This window comes from Ostrinia furnacalis, unplaced genomic scaffold, assembly GCF_004193835.3.
Source record: "Ostrinia furnacalis isolate ACB-3 unplaced genomic scaffold, ASM419383v2 OfSCF0859, whole genome shotgun sequence".
Lineage (NCBI taxonomy): Eukaryota > Metazoa > Arthropoda > Insecta > Lepidoptera > Crambidae > Ostrinia > Ostrinia furnacalis.
In genome coordinates, this window is record NW_021131098.1 from 280,986 (window position 1) to 303,257 (window position 22,272).

Sequence of the window (22,272 nt, forward strand, 5' to 3'; positions counted from 1 at the left end):
TTTTTACTATTTGCGAAGTTGGTTACGGTCTCATTAAGGTTTTTAAGTAATCCATGCATTTATAATTCTTCGACTTATTGGGATCTTTTGTGCCTGTGTCCATGAAAAAAAAATATCCGTTTAGACCAATATTTTTCACTCTATTTTGTTATGACTCTCTAGAATGCGTCATACGATCTTCCTGTACCATACACCTAAATAATTCAGCGTACAGCTCAGTGCACAAATTCGTACAGAAAAATCACTCCGTTTTCTTAACTTCTACTCAGATCTTCTCTTATTCTTATTGCATATTATATTTATCAAAAAATGAAGCATATTTTCTAGGTTGTACTTCAACAACAGTCTACACTAGTACTCCACAATTATCATGTCCATAAGTGACCACCCCTTTTCTATTATCATGACGCAAACACTAATGCCACCGTGGGACCGGGCACATGGTAGAGTGAATTTTTTAAATCTATAGCAAATAGAGCCCATTTCCTCTTGACATGTAAATTGTCAGCTACTAGCAAAGGGAAGGGGGTGGATTATACGTAACATAGGAATTGATTTAGAGTAGGCGCACACCGTTGATTTTTCGTCGGCCGATAGTTTAGTCGGGCTGTTGATCAGTATGAGCATGTATGGGAGTGCGCACACTACGCCGATCCGATTTGGCCGATTCTTCATACAAATTAAAATCGGGCACAACTATCGGCCAACTAAAAATCAACGGTGTGCGCCTACTCTTAGACACAGTATAATGTCACGTTACGTCTAAATGACACGTCCTTAAGGAGGGCGTGGTAAAACAATTGCTAAACACATTTTTTCCTCATATTTCTAAGTTTCGTTTTAATTTGTATGAAGCTTTGCATGCAAGGTTCTGTTCGATGTTGTTTTAAATGCATGTTTAAACAGGGCTTTTAATAACTTTAACATTGTAAATATCAGGCTATACATAGATTTACTTTGATATGCAAAGACAAATTAAACACTTTTCCTATGCCCAAAGGATTAATATAACATCGACTGATTTACACAATTCAATTAGTAAAACAAATCAATTTATTTTTCCTCTTACCATAAACAAATTTTAATATCAACAACATCCAGTTGACATTCATTGATAACCTTTGTTAAACGAACAGATTTTAATTGCCTATAAAATTCTAATTCAGTAATTTTTGTAACTAAAAAATGCATTAAAAGGCTTCTTAATGTTATTATTGTTGTCATTTATTTATAAATATTTCTGTAGAGCGCTTAGCGTACGGTAGGCCTAGGATACGCGCCACAATAATTTTTTATCGAGTCACTTTATCGATTTTGTTGGATAAACCCGTACATTTGTCATCTAAATTCGATAAGATTTTATCACGGCGCGCATCCTAGCCCGGGCTGATAATTAACTGGAAACATTTCTTCCTCAGACGTCATCTACATTATAAATCTAGAAAATATTCATTACAAGAGGGTGGACGAGTAGCAGGTGGCATGAGTGGCAGCGGCGAGCGCAGGGTATCGGTGGCTCCTGGCGAGGAGCCTCTCCCAGAGGTGGACTTGGACGAACTGGCCAGCCATAGGACTGATGACCCACATGTGGGCAGACACAAAACTGACAAAGTAAGTGGCCAAATCTTAAGACAAGTTTTGAGTAGTCATTTTTAAGGCGACAGTGAATAGGCACTAACAGGGCATGTACCATCCTAGACTGCATCTCACTTAACACCAGGTGCGATTGCAATCAAATATCTACTTACCTAAATGCGTAAAAAAACCTGCGAATCGCCATTGGAAAAAAAATATCTGTCATCAGATTAGGTTTAGTGATAATGGATAGACAGATCAATTACTTTTAATTATAGTCTAGATTCTGGACAAAAGTGTTTTGAGCCAGCTAAGTTTTTTTTTGTAATGTCAAGTAGGCTTTTAAAAAGCACTTTTACACGTCCCGATATTAACCCTACCACTGCTTCAGGACAACAAATAGGCCAGTGCTGAGAAGAAGCAGCGCAAGAAACTCAGTCACTATTACTGATAACTTTGAACTAGTTTTGGTCTTAATTTAGAGTAATAAAAACAAATAAGGAGACAAAGCAGCCTGCTTATTCATTACTAACCTATTCTTATTTATTGTCAACAGCCTTCGTCAGTTCATTTGGGCCGTAAGGAAGCAGGCGACAAACTACAGAACGTTCTCCCTGAGGGCACGTACAAGAAGATGTATGACCATAGCCCACATGCGGTAAGCATTATTGTTTACTATTGTGTACAAACATTAATTAACATCACAGTAACAAACTAATTACGCCTCAAACTATTTACACCAAGTCTGAAAAGTTTCACGTTACTACTCACTTTGAAAAGTTACTGCCATTGAAAACAAAATGTATTTGGAAACCTGTAAACGAGTTTGAAATGTTTACGTAACAAATCCACGGGATTCTGGAATAATTGGCTGGGAAATTCGATATACACTGGAATTATTATTTTATCAAACGTAACTATAAAGCGACGCTTACAATTCTACATACGTACGAATTTGTACCGTGCGTTGTATACTTTAGGATCAAAATTATTTAGCAGACAATAATCAGATGTAAAGTGTTCTTTTCGTTTGAATACCTATTACTCACTGTTAACCACGTGACATCTGTTTACACGTATAGACCAATGATAGAATTGAACTGAATTTATAAAACTCAGTGTTTTGATAGCTGAAAGTAACTCATTGTCTTAATAATATCATCAACATCCAGATCACTAATTTATTTGAAACAAAAGAAAGTGTAGATCGTTCATTAGGACATCGAGAAGTCCTAATGAACGATCTACACTTTCTTTAGTAGAAGAAAAAGTCCACACTACACACAGTCACACGTATCTATAGCATACCACCATCAAGTCTGACATGACCAGCTTTTGAAGGCTCTACCAATGCTTATCACGACTTCCCATTGTTCAGGTCTTCGTCCAACTGGACGAGCTTCTTTGCAACCCCGAGGGAGAATCCGAATGGCAGGAGCGAGCCAGGTGGATCAAGTACGAGGAAGACCGTGAGGAGGGCTCAGACCGGTGGGGGAAACCTCACGTGGCATCACTCTCCTTCCACTCACTCCTGAACTTGCGACGGTGCCTGGAAACTGGAGTGGTCCTCTTGGATCTGGATGAGAAAGACCTACCTGGTGTTGCGTATAGGTAAGTCTTTATTCATCATCATTTCTAAAACAGGACGTCCACTGCTGAACGTACTCGTAGGTCTCCCCCAATGATTTCCAGATTGATCGGTTGGACGTGGCCTGCATCCAGCGCCTTCCTTGTATTTCATCAACAGCCCTTTACAGTCCACTGCTGGACTATGAGCCTCCTCCACTATAGTGGAGGGTTTTGCCATAATCCCCACGCTTGGCAGGCGGGTTGGAGATCGCAGTTTAAAAGATTGATGTTTGTCAGAGAGCGCTGCTGCCCGTTCTCTGTTTGATGTGTAGTCCCTAAGTCGCCTCTTACGACACCCGCGGGAAAAGTAGGGGTTGGTGACAAATGTATTCTACTCTGCCGTCACCACACGGCACTTGTATCCTTGTATTTATTTCTGTTTATATCTACGTCTAGTACGAAGAAGACGACCACTAGGATTAAGCAGGTGAAGCCTCTTAAAGTGTATCTCCCCTTCCATGACTTTTTTACTCCTAACTTAGGAATAAGTAACAGTGCCCGGGAAGAACCTGGATGGGGGCAGCGCATGACCGTTCGTTATGGTAATCCTTGGGGGACCCCTTTGTTCAGCAGTGGACGTCATTTGGCTGGAACGAACGAACGGTGCCTGGTGACCAGGTTGGTCTTTTACTTGGAGGAGTAAGACGCAAGGATCAGAGCGTTAAAGGAAAGCTTATACCTATGTGTTTTTTATCCAAACTTTTAAAAGTCTCCTTCTCTGATTAATTTATCGAAGCTTTTGTAATTACATTTCGGGGATGAAATGTAGCTATTTGTTTAACTAGCTGACCTGAATCAGAAGTCTTGGAAACCATTTATAAACTTTATACATTTACCAGGAATGTAAACATTTTCTGTAATAATAATCCGTATACAAAAATTTGTCAGAAATTCTAGTTCGATAAAAAATCTCTGATACGAATATCAGGTTTTTCCAATGAATTTTTCATAAAAATATTCGGTTCTATCCACGTCCAAAATAATCCAACTGAAATACTAAACTCTCGGAAAATGTAACAACCAATCGGAAATATTAATTTGTGATAGGTAGGTTTAGTTTTTCTGTAGCGGCGGAACATACAAACAAACAAAACTATCGGTTTGCGAACTCTCTATTTTTTTCTACGGTTCCGATGCTGTTAGTTTGTTTTGGCTCCAAAGCTTTCGCGAGGATTTCCAATTTTATTTCAGCTGCAACAAGTCTATGCAGGAAATGTTTCGCGGAATCACTTTATTGTAATTGAATGCTACTTCAACTTCATATGCAATAACTTTATGGGATTTTTAGAGAGAAAATGTTGGAAAATATGCAAAGGATTTTGACTTTCATTAATATTTGGATCGTTTCATCACTCGGTATTATTATGGTTGTTTGACATCAAAGCGCCTTTGCATTCAAAAGAAAATAAAATTCTGAGTCAGCTTAAAGTAATACGAGTAAAGTACGTATTCTCGTGAAAACATCAGTTCTTTGATTTTTATAAATTCCGATTATGAATTCGACCCAAATATTTTTTTTCATAATATAAATTTTATAAATAATAGAAACCTTACCAGCACCATCTTACCTAAGTCTGTCGCCATAACAACAATGTTAACAGCATTGTTGTGTTCCGGCAGTTAGAGATAAGATAGCCAGTTCCTCCGTGGTTAAGGATTCCGGGTGAAGCTCGCTTTCACCTTCAGCCTGATCGTCACTTACCATCAGGTGAGATACAGGCCAAGAGCTTCCTCGTTGTGGATAAAAAAATACAATATACGAGTACAGTAGAGTCGTCTCAAAATCACACTTCTCTTTAGTTTCAACGCAGTATTTCTACTCGTACTAGACTACAACATCCCCTTTCCCACAGAGTGGTCGAGAACATGGTGGAGTCCCAGCTGATCGAGGAAGACGACAAGCCAGTCGTGATGCGGTCGCTTCTTCTCCGCCATCGCCATGTCCACGAGGACAAGGGCTTCAGATTCTCCATCGGCGGCCGCAAGCACGCGTCGTACACCAGCCTCCAGGTAGGTGGAGAACTTGGAGAATATTGTGTGTGTTTTGCAGGGAAAGGAATAATGTGAAATATGATGATTTGATGATTTTTCAGGGACTTCTAGCTTCTTCTTTCTTCGGCGTCTATAGGGAACTTCTAGCTATATTCGTTGAAGTTTTCAAAACGGTTAGCTATCGCCTACTAAAACTTTGTTGGTTAGGTTTTATTGGAGCCAAGCTGTTGATCTTTGATATACAGAAGTTGTAGCATTGGAAAAGACATGTGGGAGTAGTTGTTGATAGGCCTTGACCACAAATATTTCAGAACAGTGTAACATGTAATTTTTTTACTGTAGTGTTTTATGTTACCCTTCATCGGATGGGTCTTGGTTCTAACGTGAATAAATCACGTTGTCTCCGAATTTTTTGGAATATCTAAGCTTCTTGTCAGAAATTTTTCAGATTCTAAAATAATCAGCTTAATTTGAGAACTGTAATAAATCTCGCTAATCAGGAAACGAAATAGGTAACGAGTAGGTAGGTAACTGTTTAAAATTCTTGACATGGATTCAGCCACGACAATATTATCGGAAAACAAAACTTATCTTGATAGTGATACGACAGGATTAGCAATATAATCTTTGGGTAACCGAATGTTATCCATTCATTGCATTCAAAACAGTTATTACCTACTCGTATATGAATAGGTAATTATAAAGTAGTACACCAGAAGTAACATTTCAAAACCAAGATACTCGTAATGTATAAAGCTTGGCCGCCTTAATTCCGTGTTTCTATAGACAAAGTAGGTAATTTCAGTTTTATTTTCACCAGCTGAAAATACCTATATTTACTTGTTATGAACGTAGATTCTAAAGTACGGTAAAGAACAATCAAGACTTACATGAAACTTAAAACTATGAAAGTGGTTCCGCGAGATGGTTACCATTCCAACATACTCGTACTTGAGTAAAGCCTATAAACGGAGATACACAAAAAGCTAAAGTAATATAAGCATTTACAAGTTACAAAAGCAGGATTAAATTTAATATGCATTGTGATATAACTTTTCATAGACCTCACAAAAGCTTATTCGAGCAGTTTCTTCGAATTTCTGCGAGTATAAAATTGGACTATTTCACGTGAATACAGGGATAATATTTGTTGCGAAATATTACTGGAATTCCATAGCTCTGGAAACTTTTACTTTGTGGAAAATCCTGTTACATAACAAAATGCTTGTTATTAAATGTACGCTTATTTTAATGCAGAATAAAAGTACGATGTAAAAGCATGTCGTATTTCTAGAAACTAGGCTTATACCTAGTTCATATTAAGAGAAATTGTAGCATTATGCTATACTTAAATACTTAAATAGTTTAGAGAGATAGATAGAAGGTACTTAACTCTGTATATGTATATTCTGTGTGAAAGCTACACGTTTCCCTAGATTGAGATTTAAAATAAGAAAGAAAGAAAGAAAGAAAGAAACATTTATTGCCAAAAAAATTACATCGGGAAGTAAAATTTGTTCGGCCAGAACATTTTTTTCAAGTTAACAAATAATATCGAATCTATTAGAATAAAGTAGTAGTTATCTATTTGTTTGAACCTATTATGAAGAATTTAAGAGCGATTGGTCTTAGGAAAATAACATAATGCTTTTAGTAACAATATTGAAGAGACTAAAAAGGGATTAATTAATTGGAAAATAATCGTTTCTAATATCAAGGATCTGAAAATTCCTACATAAAGTTATGTGATAAAAAAATCACTGTGACCTTGGGCGACACATCATGCACCCGGATGAGATAGCAGATATCACGCTCCAAAGAATCTGGAAATTTATAGACTCAACGGGACTAAGCAGTGAACTCTAAAGACAAGGGCTGCCACAATAGATCAAACCTGGTCGAGCTGGCGCAAATGAAGGCCCAAAAACCAATAATACTTAATGGGTCGCGGGGTAAAACTAGAGTAAAAAACTCACATTTAAAAATAGAAGTGTAAGTGAAGAACTAGATAATTGCAAAGCTTAACCGCAAACAAACGTAGGCCCGCATATTACTTGCAAAAATATCGGAAGCCTTGAGTTAACGACAATGTTTTCAAGATCGTTTTGCTTTGTGCAAAATAATTAAAAAATGATGTAAGTACCAAAGGTGCCAAGACGACAAGTCGTGACAGACGACGTGACGTGCAACCTATTTTTATACGTAGTTTCGGGCAACAATATCCTCTATCGACTTTGTACGTCACAATAACGAATATTCTATTTGCAGTAATAAATAGGATTCTGTGGAATTATATTATGACTAGATTCAATACGACAACGGCCACCTGTTCTAGAAATTCACTGAAACGACAGCTGTATTCATTATTCTTTTGCATTTTATATTATTTCTTATGCCAAACTAGAAACTATTTTCAATATTTTTTTACTGTCTATTAAATTATTACTAACACTATAGAATAGGTAGGTACATAATAGCTACCAACAATTAAAAATATTTTGCCTGATCTTGTGCCACCCATTCACCATATTACAACCCTGGATTCCTATATTTTAACCAATAGCAAGCTTTTTATAAAATTACATAATTTCTTCGTACTTTACCCATTGTAGCTTAATTATTTTGTAATAAACAAACGGTGTTTTGATGGAAATCGTAATATTGCCTATGTCGAAATAATGACAAATTTGCGTTTGCAGCAATAGATTCAAAGGGCCCAAAAAACCGGAAATACTCTTAGCTAGAATAGTGTTAATTCTTCTCCTATGTTTTTCTGATTAATTTCGTTGCGGGTCCAATGACAGTTTTTCCTCCGAGACAAACTTGTCCTTCACTGGTTGGGTTTTATTGGCGGTCAAGCTGTAGATCCTGGCTACACAGGAGTTGCGGTGCGAACGAGGGGTAGGAATAGTCCCGTAGTTAATTCACTTATGTTAGATCACGCGCCGGTCTCTAATATGGCCAGACAACGTTCGGAAGGTGCATCTATTAAATTCAAAGCATATTTGAAATGCAGCTTTGATTCCTGATATCGTTGTGGGATTCTGGCTTCAGTGTCATATATTAATTGGATCAACACAGACGGCTTAGAGCGTCGTTAATCTGAGAGACAAAGCTTAATAGGATGCAAGCTTGAATGGATAATAGGTTGGCACCTACGAGTATAATGGTTGTAAAAACCTTTACTCAGTCAAGTATCAAGTATTTTCGCTCTCCTATAGCTTAACACAATTTATCTTTTAGGGAAAATATGTACAACTTTACAGTTTTCGAAATAGAAATAGCTAATCAAATGCTACTTTCAAATGTAATTTAAAGAAATTTCTATTAGACGAACAAATGTCTATTGCCTGAGTAGTTGTTCTGCATCTCTTCCCTTTATTACACAAAGATAACTTTTTGACACATCTAGCACTTTCTGTTGACACACACACAAGCCACATACACCCAACACACACACCTAACATATACACCTAACACACATAGCTAGCACACACACCTACAAATTTATGAAATCGTTGAAGTTTTGTATAAGTTTATATAATTTTAAAATAAAAATGCCAATGTTTATGGCGTCCAATGTGACGCTCTTTTAAAAAAGTGGCCTCCGCAGAATAACAGCGTCCTTTTCTGGGTCTACCTCAGAGCAGGGCACAATGCTGAGCGGATGCCATTTTGGTCCACAAATGTGCAAGTATTGTAAACTGTATACTGTAATAATTTAATATGTTGGGCCAAATAAAATATTTTCTTTCTTTCTTTCTTCTTTAATATACTTTATTATCAGACACATAAATGGCACATTTAGGCGGTCTTATCGCTAGGAAGCGATCTCACATTTGGCATATAAGTATTTTTTTTTATTAATCTTGATTTTATGAAAGCATTACTGTTTTGGTTTTGTCTCGGTTTGGTCCTTAGCAAGATGAGTCAACATTAATTATTAAGAAGCTCTTCAGGGTAGTATTTCGGAACCTATGTGTTACCTTCTTCATTTATAAGTAGGCTTCCAATAAAGTAGCTCTTCATTTACTGTTAACGTGGGCGTATGATGAATTTTGAATAGGAATATTCTAGCCAGATATAGATATCCCAAATTGGGATTACGATTAATTTCTTACTATTTTGAGACATGCAGTGGGTAGAAAAGAGATTATTAATAAATATTATAGGATACTTGGAAAAGGGATTACATAAAATAAGGGCCTTATTAACTTCCCCCGCCAATTAAAGCAGCTTTCGATATTTTTATCCCCGATTGGGTATTTATTGCTCTCTTGGAAAGTTTCCAAGATAATTATTACACAACTGTAAAACGACTGATGGTGTTGAAGTTTTGTGGCATCGCTTCAAATGTTTAATTAGTATGTAATTAACAGCAATGATCGTGATTTCAGCTATTGACAGACTTTATAAATAAAGTCTTTATAAATAAAGTCTATACTTAGTTTTTCATCAGTTTAGAAGATACTGACATAGATTCTTCTGCAAAAAAATAATTTATCATCAATGATAGAGGCTCTCTTTGAGACAGTGACTGGTCAGAATCTTCAAGAAGATTCTTTTCGAGAATAAAGCCGCTGCATATTTAAAAGATCTCGTTAAAGTAACACAATTAGGTTTTGAGCACTTGGTAAATAAATTTTTATCTATCGATGTCACTACTTTAATATTGATTTAGGTACCATTCAATTGAGCTATATGTTTCTTCGAATTGATCTCATTTGTTTAAGATCAGTCATTCGCTGTTTGTTTTTTGTCTTAACCACAAAAATGTTTGTCAAGATCTTTGACGAAAAGGGTAAGTTTTCCTTCTACAATTAGGTTTAACTTCTAGCTGTTGATGTTTACGAAACTGACACTTTGGAAAACTTTAACCAGGAAAAATGAAAATTCAACTTTTAAAATTAACCTAATGTTATATTTAAAAAAAAGACGTAACCTCAATTAACGCGTGGAACGTAGGCCAAATTCTGCATTTGCGTATTTACAGTCTTTTTCCTTTTGTGAAGACTAAATGATGCTGATAATGGTAATGATGATAACTGTATAAAGGAAGAGCGTGTCATCTTACACAGTACCCAGTACAGTACAGTATTTTTTTTTTTATGCAGGACAAGTCAAATAAGACTCAGTCTAGGATGGTAATATCTGCCCCGTAAGTGCCTATTCACTCTCGCCTTGAAAGTTCTTTAGGTGGAAGTTCCATAGGTTTGAAGTAGGGTCAGGTATTCCAGCTGTCTCACCTGATCTTACTCACAGTCGCTGTGGGTGGAGGAGCCTGGGATCCCTCGCGCGCGCTGCTCGCTGTGCTCCGCGACCGGGCTCTGTCGTCGCCACAGCGCGCACCTCATCGTATGCCACTGCCATGTACCAGTGTGTTATTAACATTACTTGACCATATGCAAGAACTTTTACATCTGACTTTGAAGACTTTGCCTGTACCCTTCAGCTCTGACTTTGACTCTCCCTCTCTGTGCTGATTCAAGAATGTTGCTTACGAGATTGCATTTGGACTACTTCTATATCAGATTTAGGAAAGCGCATGCTACCAATCTTTAAAGGTATATCTTTTTGCCCTTCTACCTTCGTATTAGGTCATCTTGACTGCTATTTTCAAGTAACTAGGTATTAAAGCATCATATTAAGCAAAAAGATTTTTCAATTTTAGTCAAAATCCCAAATCTCCAATCGATAACGAGATCCACAGCTGTACGGGTCTCCCTCAATGAACGCCACTAAGCCCATTTCTCGGAGATTCTCTTACAACTGCTCCCAGCATATGTCGTCACTCCATCTCTGGAGGCCATATCAGATCCTAAGCTGTACTTACAGATGGTCAGCCTGATCCTTTGATCCTTTCCAAGAACTCAATCACGACAACTCCCTTTAAAATACGACTTTTTTTCAGCACACAGTTTGAGTGCAATTATCTCTATTCGTAGACCACTTCAGGAAGGCAAAAGCAACAAAAATCTTGCAAATGGCCCAGCATATTGTTTTTTTTTTTTAGTTCAGAAGTTATTGTCACTTTTACTAACATTACACCATAGTTTGAGATTCCATCCACTGCAGCACTTCGTACAGACAGAGTGATGAGACTGGTCATCGTAGTGGTTGGTGTTCATCATATTTCGTAGTCATAGAATGTGACACGAGTCCCTCATTGTATTTCTTCATTCAGTTTTGTTATCATTTTCATTTAAATATAAATTAGGTAGAGTCATATTATGTAAGTTTCATTTCAGTCGTGATTAAACATGCATCGACAATGAAAAAACTGGAATTCATTCTCTGTTTTTATATGATCTAGATTGTGTTCATGGTATTTATTTAACACTACAGAGTGTACAGAGCAAGGTGTTATTTACTGGAGTTAATTGTTGTAGAACAATCTACGCTACGCTACGTGCCTAAAATACCCATATTTTATCAGTTTCAGCACGTTCGCATGTATAAATGTATATTAAAAATATGATAGCCCCACTGTTATCATGTTTTTGGTATTACCTAAATTTCATTTGCATCAAAATAGGAAGTAGATAAGTGTTGGTCATTAAACGATTGATGATTCTTCATTCATAGTTCTTCTGCTCGCCATCCTCCTGAAGAAAATCACCTGAACGATTTGTCACAGATACCTCAACATATCCCACGTCAAACCGTTTGTCATCAGCAGCTCAGCCTAATGAGCACATTAATTACCTTTTGTATACCAAACGTAGACTATTCTTGCAAATCGCTTCCACGACAAGCATAGCACGTACCTTAGAATAGTCGCTATTGTTTCAATAATCAATTATGTATTTCTTTTATAGCGGAATTATCACACTTGTCCACTTAATTTATGGTTTATGATCAACAACGAAGTTAACGAAGGTTGAAATTAGCATAGTAATGAAAAATATTAAGAATCTAAGTTTCAATGCTCTTACTTATTTGAATTAATTACAAAAATAGTTCACTGAAAATTTCGCTATGAAGAGTATCTTGTAAATATCATAGTTTGCCCTTGAGTGTTTATGTCTTAGGATCGATTCTTTTACTGAGGTGATGCATTGGAGTCTTCACTATCTCAAAGTAAAAGAGCTGGTCCATTCCTTCATAGGAAAGATAATTTTCTAATGGAGTATGTTTTCTGTTTAGAATCTATCGGACCAGCGCCGTCGGCGCAGCTCCCATGCGCTGCCTATGGACCGTTCTGAACGCAAAAAATCCTCTTCGGCGGCCATCGATATGAAAGAAGTGGAGTACCTTGCTTCTACCATCGTCGATGGCTCTCAAGACGAGCTGCGAAAAGGACACAATGAATCCATCATGAAGCGCATTCCAGAAGACGCCGAAGCTACTACCGTCCTAGTAGGAGCTGTTGGCTTCCTTGAACAGCCTACCATTGCCTTTGTGAGGCTCGCCCATGGCATCCAGATGTCGTCCATCACTGAAGTACCCATCCCCGTCCGATTCATGTTCATCCTCCTTGGACCTAGCGACGCTGACTTAGACTACCATGAGGTTGGTCGCTCCATCTCAACCCTAATGTCTAACCCAGCGTTCCACTCCATCGCCTACAAAGCAGACGACCGGCGTGAACTGTTGTCGGGTATCAATGAATTCCTTGACGACTCCATTGTCTTGCCGCCCGGCGACTGGGAGCGTCAAGCACTTCTACCCATCGAGGAACTGCGGGCCAAAAGCGAAATGATTCGGCGACGCAAGCGTGATGCAATAGAAAAGAAGGCACGTAAAGAGAAAGCTGCTGTGGCTGAGACAACACCCTCCGATGAGAAGAAGGCGTTGCTTGAAGCGGAGAAGGGGTCCCCACCACCTAAGGAACCTGATGACCCGCTGTCAAGAACTGGCCGCCTATTTGGAGGTAATATCTAAATCGACATCAATATCATTTTGTTTCCATGTTGCCAGTTCTGACTGCTGGGTTTTTTCAGGCGTTATCCGTGATATCAAGAGACGTTACCCATTCTACATGTCGGACTTCACCGACGCCCTGAACGGGCAGTGCGCAGCTGCGACGATCTTCATGTACTTCGCCGCTCTCTCGTCTGCCATCACCTTCGGCGGTCTGCTTGCAGAAAAGACACACGGACAAATCGGGATATCTGAAACACTGGTAAGGCATTGAAAGACCTCTTTAATCTGGCTGGATAAATCTACCCTATTAATTATTGCTTCTAAAAACGATAGGTGATAGATATGAACGTCAAAAACAGTAAAAAAGGTAGCCCATATGGGGCACTTTACATGTCTCCTTATTTTTTGAACCGACCAATAAATAATCAATATCATCATGCTATTATTTAGCGATAATTTGATCTATTACGATTTGGTATACTTGCATTGATGTCTTAATATTATTATTATTTACTTTATCCTAATACCATCAATGAAAATCTTCTTTCTATATTATACAGGGTGTTTCTTGTAAGGTGTCAAGCCGAAGGCAGGTGATAGGTGAGGACTAGACCTATCGATTTCACCCCCATGTATGTTTTACGATTTTTCATAGTTTAGAAGTTATCGTTAATTTTGTGATTTTTTCAAATTGTATGACCTAGTAGGCTTTAAATTTTTTTATCTTTTTTTTGGGTCGACTTTTCTCAGATTTCTTTTTTTTGACAGATTCCCTATTAATTGCAGATTTTTGAAAAAAATAATCAACTTCCTATCTTTGATGCAAGATACAAAATTTTTGCTAGAAACATAAAAAATATGCTTTTAGCGGAACATTCTAAAATTTTCAACTGAAAAGTTAAAAAAAAAAACAAAATTCCATAGGTCCAAAATAATTTTAAAAACTGCGCAGTTTTCTGAACTTTCATAATAACACAAAAAAACATGTACTTAATAGGCCATTATTTTCTGTAATCGCTCCACTAAAGTGGTAAGTCGGAGATTCCGTTACATGTTTTTGACTTTCTTAGGACTAAGTAATGTTTGCAATCCCTTAAGTTTACGTTATGTAGAACACATTTAGAGACAATAACTGAACAGAACATTGTTTTATCCACAACGAGGAAGCTCTTGCCCTTCTAAAGGACAATGACCAAAAATGTATGGAGTGTGGTCCAAATGTCCACCACTAACGAGACCTATGTAGTAAAATAGTCTACTAAATACTGATTCATTATAACCAAAGCGCAATCAAAAATATGCTGTCAGTAAAAAGTTATGACTGAATGAAAAGTCTGTTTTTTACCTTTTCATCCAAAAAATGTTCTTGATATCATTCTATCCATTGCACATTTTGGACTAATCTACGCATGTTATGTCATGTCGCATGTGGCGCGGGGCTATAGATGAATTTTATTAAATATTATACTAGCTGTGCCTACGACTTTGTACGCGTGAAAATAGTTTGAATAATATTTCCCATTTCTACAACATTTGTCTTTACTGCTCCGCCCCTATTGGTTGTAGGGTGATGTTATTTATCCTAAAACCATCCTTGATAAATGGGCTATCCATAACAAAAATAATTTTTCAAATCGGACCAGTAGTTCCTGAGATTAGCGCGTAAACTACTACAATTTTTCAAACAGTCATATCTTATTACTGACAGCTTATTTTTTTTTCGTCCCATACTGAAAGTTAATCTCTATTTAATGGACTATAAGCCAATATGGGTCTCGTTAGTGGTGGACATTTGGACCACTTTTGGTCATTGTCCTTTCGAATTTTCAGCTTCTTTGTTTAATTTTCTCAATTAGTATACGGGACTATTCCCACCTCTCTTTCCACTTTCACTGCAACTCTTGTGTAGCCAGTATATACAGCTTGACCGCCAATAAAAACCCAACCAGTGAAGATACCCGTTATAGGGAACCAGATATTTTATACAATATTAATAGCATACTATTTCAAAAATACACTGACGAGACCTATACTTTAAGCATCATATTTTAAAAACAATCTAATAAAAACGCGTAACTTTTTTATTAGTATATTTTAAGCATCTTAATTTTTTTTTAATTTTATAAAAACGCCCATCTTTTAAGAATACGAATAAGTCTCTTTTTACTTCACTCATTAAGAGATAAATATATAACTTTTAAAAAAAAATAAAACCGACTTCAAATGCGTGAACACAAAAAAAAACTAAAAATTAAAAAAAGTTCTACCCTTGGGGGTGAAATATTTTCTTCCAATTCGCATGAAACCACCCTTTTGATAATACCTATTCAACAAAAAAATAATCGTTCAAATTGATTTATAATCGGCGGATATATTGCGTATAAAAAGTTCATCCCCAGTTTCCACCCTTGGGGGTGAAATATTTTCTTCAAATTCGCATTAAACCACCGTTTTGATAATACCTATTCAACAAAAAAATAATCGTTCAAATTGATTTATAATCGGCGGAGATATTGCGTATAAAAAAGTTCATCCCCAATTTTCCACCCTTGGGGGTTGTTTTTTCTATTATTAAATTTAAATGGGACCACCCTTGAGGTATTACCTATACGCCGAAAAAAGATTTGTTCAAATCGGTTCATAATTGGCGGAGTTATCGCGTAACAAACATAGAAAAAAAAAACATACGGGTCGAATTGAGAACCTCCTCCTTTTTTGAAGTCGGTTGAAAAGGAACTCTCTAGTTTCATATACTGGCTTTTAGCGAGTAGTCTAATAACCTTAATCTTACCACCAGATTCACTGAAGACATCTTCGCGTTCCTCATCTCCCTGATCTTCATCGGGGAGCCGATCACCAACATCATCAGCGTCTACCGGAACCATCCGCTCGGCGTCGACTACTGCGCTTTCCAGAACCAAACCCACAACTCCACAATGCCTGATGTCAATGGCACTGGAATCTTGGGTAGGTAGAAAAAAATCTTCTCTAGGACATCTAGGTATTAATACCTAAGTACTTCATCATCATCATCATCATCTCAGCCGTAGGACGTCCATTGCTGAACATAGGCCTCTCCCAATGCTTCACATGTTTGTTACCCGGTTGGATACCTACCTGAAATACCTGTATAAAAAAGGCCAATTACGATACATCCAAGCAAACTTTAAACACTAATTTTGCTATTCTGAGATACCTAATATGGACAAAAAATGCAATAAAACTCGATTCAATTTCATTAACAAATTCAAAGATGACGAGACGATGGCCGTTGGGGCAGGAAAGTTTTCGAGTGGCGACCACGGGCTGGAAGACGTAGCGTGGGCAGGCCTCTTACTAGGTGGACCGACGATCTGGTAAAGGTCGCGGGAAGAGCCTGGATGCGGGCAGCGCAGGACCGTTCATTATAGAAAACCTTGGGAGAGGCCTTTGTCCAGCAGTGGACGTCATTTGGCTGAAACGAACAAACGAACGAACAAATTCAATCCAGTGATTTGGTCTATTAAAATTAGACCATCAAAACCCGCTATAAATAAAAGGTAGATAGACATTATTCCCTTGCGCTTTGCTCCAATTGAAAGTTAAAATGCTGTAAGTAAACTTTTTAATATCCATTCCTTTTCTTTTTGCAGACAACTCCACCGTCACAGTGACCCCACAGCTCCCCATACTGCCGAAACCCAACACAGCCTTGTTCTGCACAATACTGACACTGTCCACCTTCATCATAGCCTACTACCTGAGGATCTTCAGAAACGGAAAGTTCCTGGGTCGCAGTGTAAGTACTAAAACATGAATCGCTTGTAGAAACGTTAAGAGTAGGAGTTGTGCCCGATTTTAAATTGTATGAAGAATCGGCCAAATCGAATCGGCGTAGTGTGCGCACTCCCATATGTATGGGCATGTGCCCATACTGATCAACTGCCCGACTAAACTATCGGCCGACGAAAAATCAACGGTGTACGGACGAAAGCATTTATTAGGATTTCGCGCCATCTACCGCTACGTTGCTGTACTAAATGTAGGAGTGATCGCAGAGATATTGTGTTCAGGATTCGCGTCATCTAACGGAATATTGCCGTACTAAAGTCCTCACAGAGGATATACCGCCATCTACATTAAAGAACTTGAACTAAAAAAATTCACTGTAGCATGTAGTTTATTTTTTACTGGGTTGTGTAGTGGTATAGGTCGCGCAACAAAAGTTGAGGCGAACGTCATAACACTGTATTATTATTGTCTCATGTCATAATTTACACAAATCAGTCAAAATACGCAGGACGTAAGCGTGACAAGCGTATACAAATATTTTATTTATTACAGATAATTTGATTGTCTCAAATCTTACTGCGCGACCAATAACTATTGTTTCAGAGATAATAATAGTGAAAATTAGCAGAATTTACTTGTATAATAATACTCCCCCAGTTCATATATTATCACCTAACGTGTGATTAGATTTTGTAATTTTCTATTTTCCTCAGGCTCGCCGTGCTCTCGGAGACTTCGGTGTCCCAATTGCGATCGTCCTCATGGTTGGAATCTCTCGCCTCGTCCCCGTCTGGACAGAAACCCTGCGGGTCCCTGAAGGTCTCAGCCCCACAGCCGACCGGTCCTGGCTGGTCCCTGCCAACCCTGGCCTGGAGACCATCCCCTTCTGGGCCATGCTTGTGATGGCGCTCCCTGCACTTATGGTCTACATCATTGTCTTCATGGAAACGCACATCGCTGAGTAAGGGCTTGCGTGGATTATGTACCTGTGGGCTACAGTCTTTTCAAGATTTCTTGAGTTTTTTGGTATTAATTGGCAGTAAATTATCTTGGAGGTCTGTGGCTTGCAGTTCTCTTGTAAAATGAGTACTCATTCCTTTAGAGTTTACATTGGCTGATATGCGATTTGCTTTTTCCATTTCTGTCAGTAGGCAAATAATAAATAAGTTCCAAGCTAGCGAACATTCAGAATTCAGGCAATAAGTCATAGAGCAATGCTGTTCATGCAAAGCGAAGTTAACCTTCTTAAGAGTTGCAAAGCCTAATTAGGTAGCCCCTAAAGTTTGATATTGTTGTCCATCATTTTTTATTGGAACAATTTTTTGCAACGGCTGTTTCATCACCAGGCTCATCGTTGACAAGCCCGAGCGGCGCCTGAAGAAAGGCAGCGGTTTCCACATGGACATAGTGATCATGTCGCTGGTCAACGGAGTCTGCGGCATGTTCGGAGCGCCCTGGCAGTGCGTGGCCACCGTCCGGTCCGTCAGCCACGTGTCAGCCTTGACGGTTATGTCCACCACCCACGCGCCTGGTGACAAACCGCACATCGTCGAGGTTAAAGGTAAGCTTGCTTAGTAAAAATAGTATAATGCTGTGGTCTAAGCTACGTCAACCGCATTGATTACTGGCCCGACCTAATAATATGTATCTGCAGCCTGCAGAAGGCTAATTATCATATCTGTGGCCTCTAGTTCCGTCCTTAGGGTTTAGAAAGTAGCTGCTATAGCATGGAATGAATAGGGAATATCAAATTTGATACGAGTAAGCTGTCATGGTCATGATGTTGGCTGGCATATAAAACCACGATATTCTACCATGTCAAAATACTAAAAGCTTTAGCTGTTGCCTGGCTTGCCTGAATACCATTCAAGACACTAAATTTTAAATACCGACTTCCAGAACAACGGCTAACCGGTCTTCTGGTCTCCATCCTGTGCGGAGTGTCGGTGCTGGCCGCAGGCTGGCTGCGCCTGGTGCCCATGGCCGTGCTCTTCGGCGTGTTCCTGTACATGGGTATCTCTGCCCTGGGCGGCATCCAGTTCTGGGACAGATGCATCCTGCTCCTGAAACCTGTGAAGCATCATCCACAGGTTCCTTACGTGAGACGGGTAAGGAGCTGCTCATGGTATAGTTTTAACTGGACAATAGTGTGCCCTTTGGACCCTTCCTCCCTTTAGAGACCCCTAAGGGGTCAGTTTTGGTAAATATTTCACAGTGATGCCTACGTCATTACAACCTGCCATCAAGAAGATCTGTGTGCCAATTTCCTTCGTAGATACTCGTAGGTCAGTAAATTAGGAACAGCTGCCTTTGATCCTTTATGGATTTACACTCAAATTTTATTTAAAGCAAGAACTAAGAAGTTTGATATCAAGCACTTTTCTCTCTTGGATCATTATCATCAGGATTTTCTACAAGTATCATGAACATAACTTTTACTGTAGCATCTTTTTTATGAGAATTTTCATGTCATGTCCACAGGTCCCGACTCTGAAGATGCACATGTACACGCTGATCCAGCTAGCTGGTATCTGTGTGCTGTACACAGTGAAGTCCTCGCGCTTCTCGCTGGCGCTGCCATTCTTCCTGGTGCTGATGGTGCCTCTCCGGATGGCGCTGGTGTATCTGTTCACACCACTCCAGCTGAGAGCGGTGTGTTCTGCAAATCTTTTATATTGTTTAATTTTTATCTGTACTGTGAATTCCCAAAAACTACTTGACTTGACTTATGGTCCTATGTCCCCTAGATGGGGCAGAGGGCGTCCACAACAGTCCTCCATCGCGTTCGGTCTTGAGCTATGTGTTTGATCTCGCTCCAAGTCTTGCCGATCTTCTTCGCCTCGTCTGCCACAGTGCGCCGCCAAGTTTGCTTGGGGCGACCACGTTTGCATGAATTCCCAAAAACTACTGCTGAATGTATTTTGCCCTCTTTATTTGAACTATAATTTGGCATACACAAATCCACATTATCCCAACATTAATTTACAAACAGTTGCTTTAATATTGTTTATCTCTTCTCAGCCTTTGCTACTAATAAAGTAGGAGGTAGCTTAGGCACTTGTTAGAATATGGAAGCAGCCTTAGTGCAGCGTCTGCGGAGTGCATACTCATTATAATACTATGGTTTTACCGTGTTTCGCCAGTTTGCCACCAGCCAGAAAACTGGGACGTCGTATTTACACCACGGCACCGTTGGCGTTGTATTGGAAGGAACTCGATCCAGAACTTCGAACTTTTAATTTTTTTTTCACCATGACTTTTCTGGTTTCAGTTGGATGGCGCCCAGAAGGACATTGACAAGGACGACGAGCCCGACTTCTACGAGGAGGCTCCTCTGCCCTAAGCATCTCGTCATGCCACTCCATCATAATTTCAGCCAGTCACAGTCCACTGCTGGACATTTCAAGCCACCCCAAGGAGCAGGAAACGGCACGATCTCCCGCTTTGTCATGTAGCCCCTGCCAGCTACATTCTTGATGTCCTTGGTCCACCGTAAAATAAGCATCTGTCCGTTATTAATTTTAGTGGTATCTTCAACCCAGTGGACTGAACATTCCATTTTGTGAGCTTCTGGGTGGGCCTGGAAATAAGCAGTATTCGTTATTGCTCAAATAATATATAAATGACCTAAGGATAGTCGCGTTTACAGGGCTCAAACTGTTTACTGCTCTTTCTTGTTTGGGCTTGATTACTATCAAATATTGACATTCAAACGATTTAATAAGGACTTAAGCTAGTCACATTGTATAAATAATTAATGTAGGTTAAGTATTTAGGATTGACATTAAAGTAATTTTAGAAACAAATATTATATATTAATCATCGAAGCAGCTGTAGTTGAATATTAGAGTAGTTTGTATTTGCTCCGAAACTATCGAAACGATTGTAAAATCCCTTCACTATTAGAATTCTACATTATCCCTTATGAAATTAAGCCTTAAGCTAAAGAATATGCACGGATAGAAACATTCATTGATAAACCGAAATTAACGCGGGCGAAGCCGCCGGCAAAATCTATAATCGCACTAATATTATAAAAATGCTCTGGATGTAAGTAGGTATGTCTGTCCCGGACTGATAGCGGAAAGCGACTTTGTTTAATTACCTATACCTACTATTATATACTGTATGTAGCTAATGATGATAAACGTAGGCAGTATGAAGTTCAGTTCCCTGGGTCAGCTAATGTAAAAGATAAGAAATAATTAAAAAATAGAAATAATTCAAAATTGTGCCAAAATAATGAAAATATTTGATTGTCATTAGAGAAAAACAAATGGTACTATGTGACAATAAAATTAAAGAATCATTGATCTTTCATTGTCACCATTAAAGAGTATTATAACTACATTTTGATGGCGGACCAAGATGTTATTATTATACAGTGTGTCCGGGCATGTAGTGATCAAACTTTAAGGGCGTAATCTATGGACAATTTTATCGATGAAAATACTTCAAATTTGGGGCCTGACCCATTTCTCGAAAAATTACATCGATTTAAGTTTTTAATTTTTAGTTTACACCTCTTCTTTAAAAAACAAGTGAAAGCGTGGGTAGCTTAACATTAATAGGCAAATATTTTATATCATGCGATAGCCAATAAAATTATCTATTAGTAGAAGAAGAAAACAGACACAAGTTTCATAAATTTTATGGGAGTAAGAATGGATTTAATTAGAAAAATACATTACTTTTTTCACTTCTTTTTCAGTTATTTTCCAACACAAGGAAAACCAGGTCGTTAAGGTATGTTTTATTTGCATTGTATTTTTAGTGTTTGAGCTATTCTACAAAACGAATGTAAATTTATTAGTCTACGTCTATTAGTTTCGACGTAATTGTTGAACAAAGATACCCCTTTCCAGCGGTTTCCATAGCGCACGCGACATGCGAAAATGCACTGCCTGAAAGAATCACACAACCTATTCCGATTACTATGGAAACCGCTGGGAAGGGGTATCTTTGTTCAACAATTACGTCAAAACTAATAGACGTAGACTAATAAATTTACATTTGTTTTGTAGAATAGCTCAAATACTAAAAATACAATGCAAATAAAACATACCTTAACGACCTGGTTTTTCTTGTGTTGGAAAATAACTGAAAAAGAAGTGAAAAAAGTAATGTATTTTTCTAATTAAATCCATTCTTACTCCCATAAAATTTATGAAACTTGTGTCTGTTTTCTTCTTCTACTAATAGATAATTTTATTGGCTATCGCATGATATAAAATATTTGCATATTAATGTTAAGCTACACACGCTTTCACTTGTTTTTTAAAGAAGAGGTGTAAACTAAAAATTAAAAACTTAAATCGATGTAATTTTTCGAGAAATGGGTCAGGCCCCAAATTTGAAGTATTTTCATCGATAAAATTGTCCATAAATTACGCCATTAAAGTTTGATCACTACAAGCCCGGACACACTGTATACATAAT

The 22,272-nt window shown here is 38.2% G+C and overlaps 1 protein-coding gene across 1 annotated transcript in view; it reads left to right on the forward strand.

Moving 5' to 3' along the window:
* Window positions 1-21,088, forward strand: part of Ae2 (anion exchange protein Ae2) — a 68,905-nt gene extending 47,817 nt beyond the window's left edge. The window contains exons 5-18 of the mRNA XM_028300977.1: window positions 1,419-1,611; window positions 2,132-2,233; window positions 2,954-3,186; window positions 5,058-5,214; window positions 10,459-10,551; window positions 12,343-13,069; window positions 13,140-13,326; window positions 15,860-16,029; window positions 16,695-16,840; window positions 17,547-17,794; window positions 18,180-18,394; window positions 18,733-18,941; window positions 19,315-19,485; window positions 20,105-21,088. Of these exons, the coding sequence (XP_028156778.1) occupies window positions 1,419-1,611; window positions 2,132-2,233; window positions 2,954-3,186; window positions 5,058-5,214; window positions 10,459-10,551; window positions 12,343-13,069; window positions 13,140-13,326; window positions 15,860-16,029; window positions 16,695-16,840; window positions 17,547-17,794; window positions 18,180-18,394; window positions 18,733-18,941; window positions 19,315-19,485; window positions 20,105-20,176 (2,923 nt within the window). The 3' untranslated portion in view covers window positions 20,177-21,088. The remainder of the gene's footprint in view (window positions 1-1,418; window positions 1,612-2,131; window positions 2,234-2,953; window positions 3,187-5,057; window positions 5,215-10,458; window positions 10,552-12,342; window positions 13,070-13,139; window positions 13,327-15,859; window positions 16,030-16,694; window positions 16,841-17,546; window positions 17,795-18,179; window positions 18,395-18,732; window positions 18,942-19,314; window positions 19,486-20,104) is intronic.
* The last annotated feature ends 1,184 nt before the right edge of the window (window positions 21,089-22,272 follow it).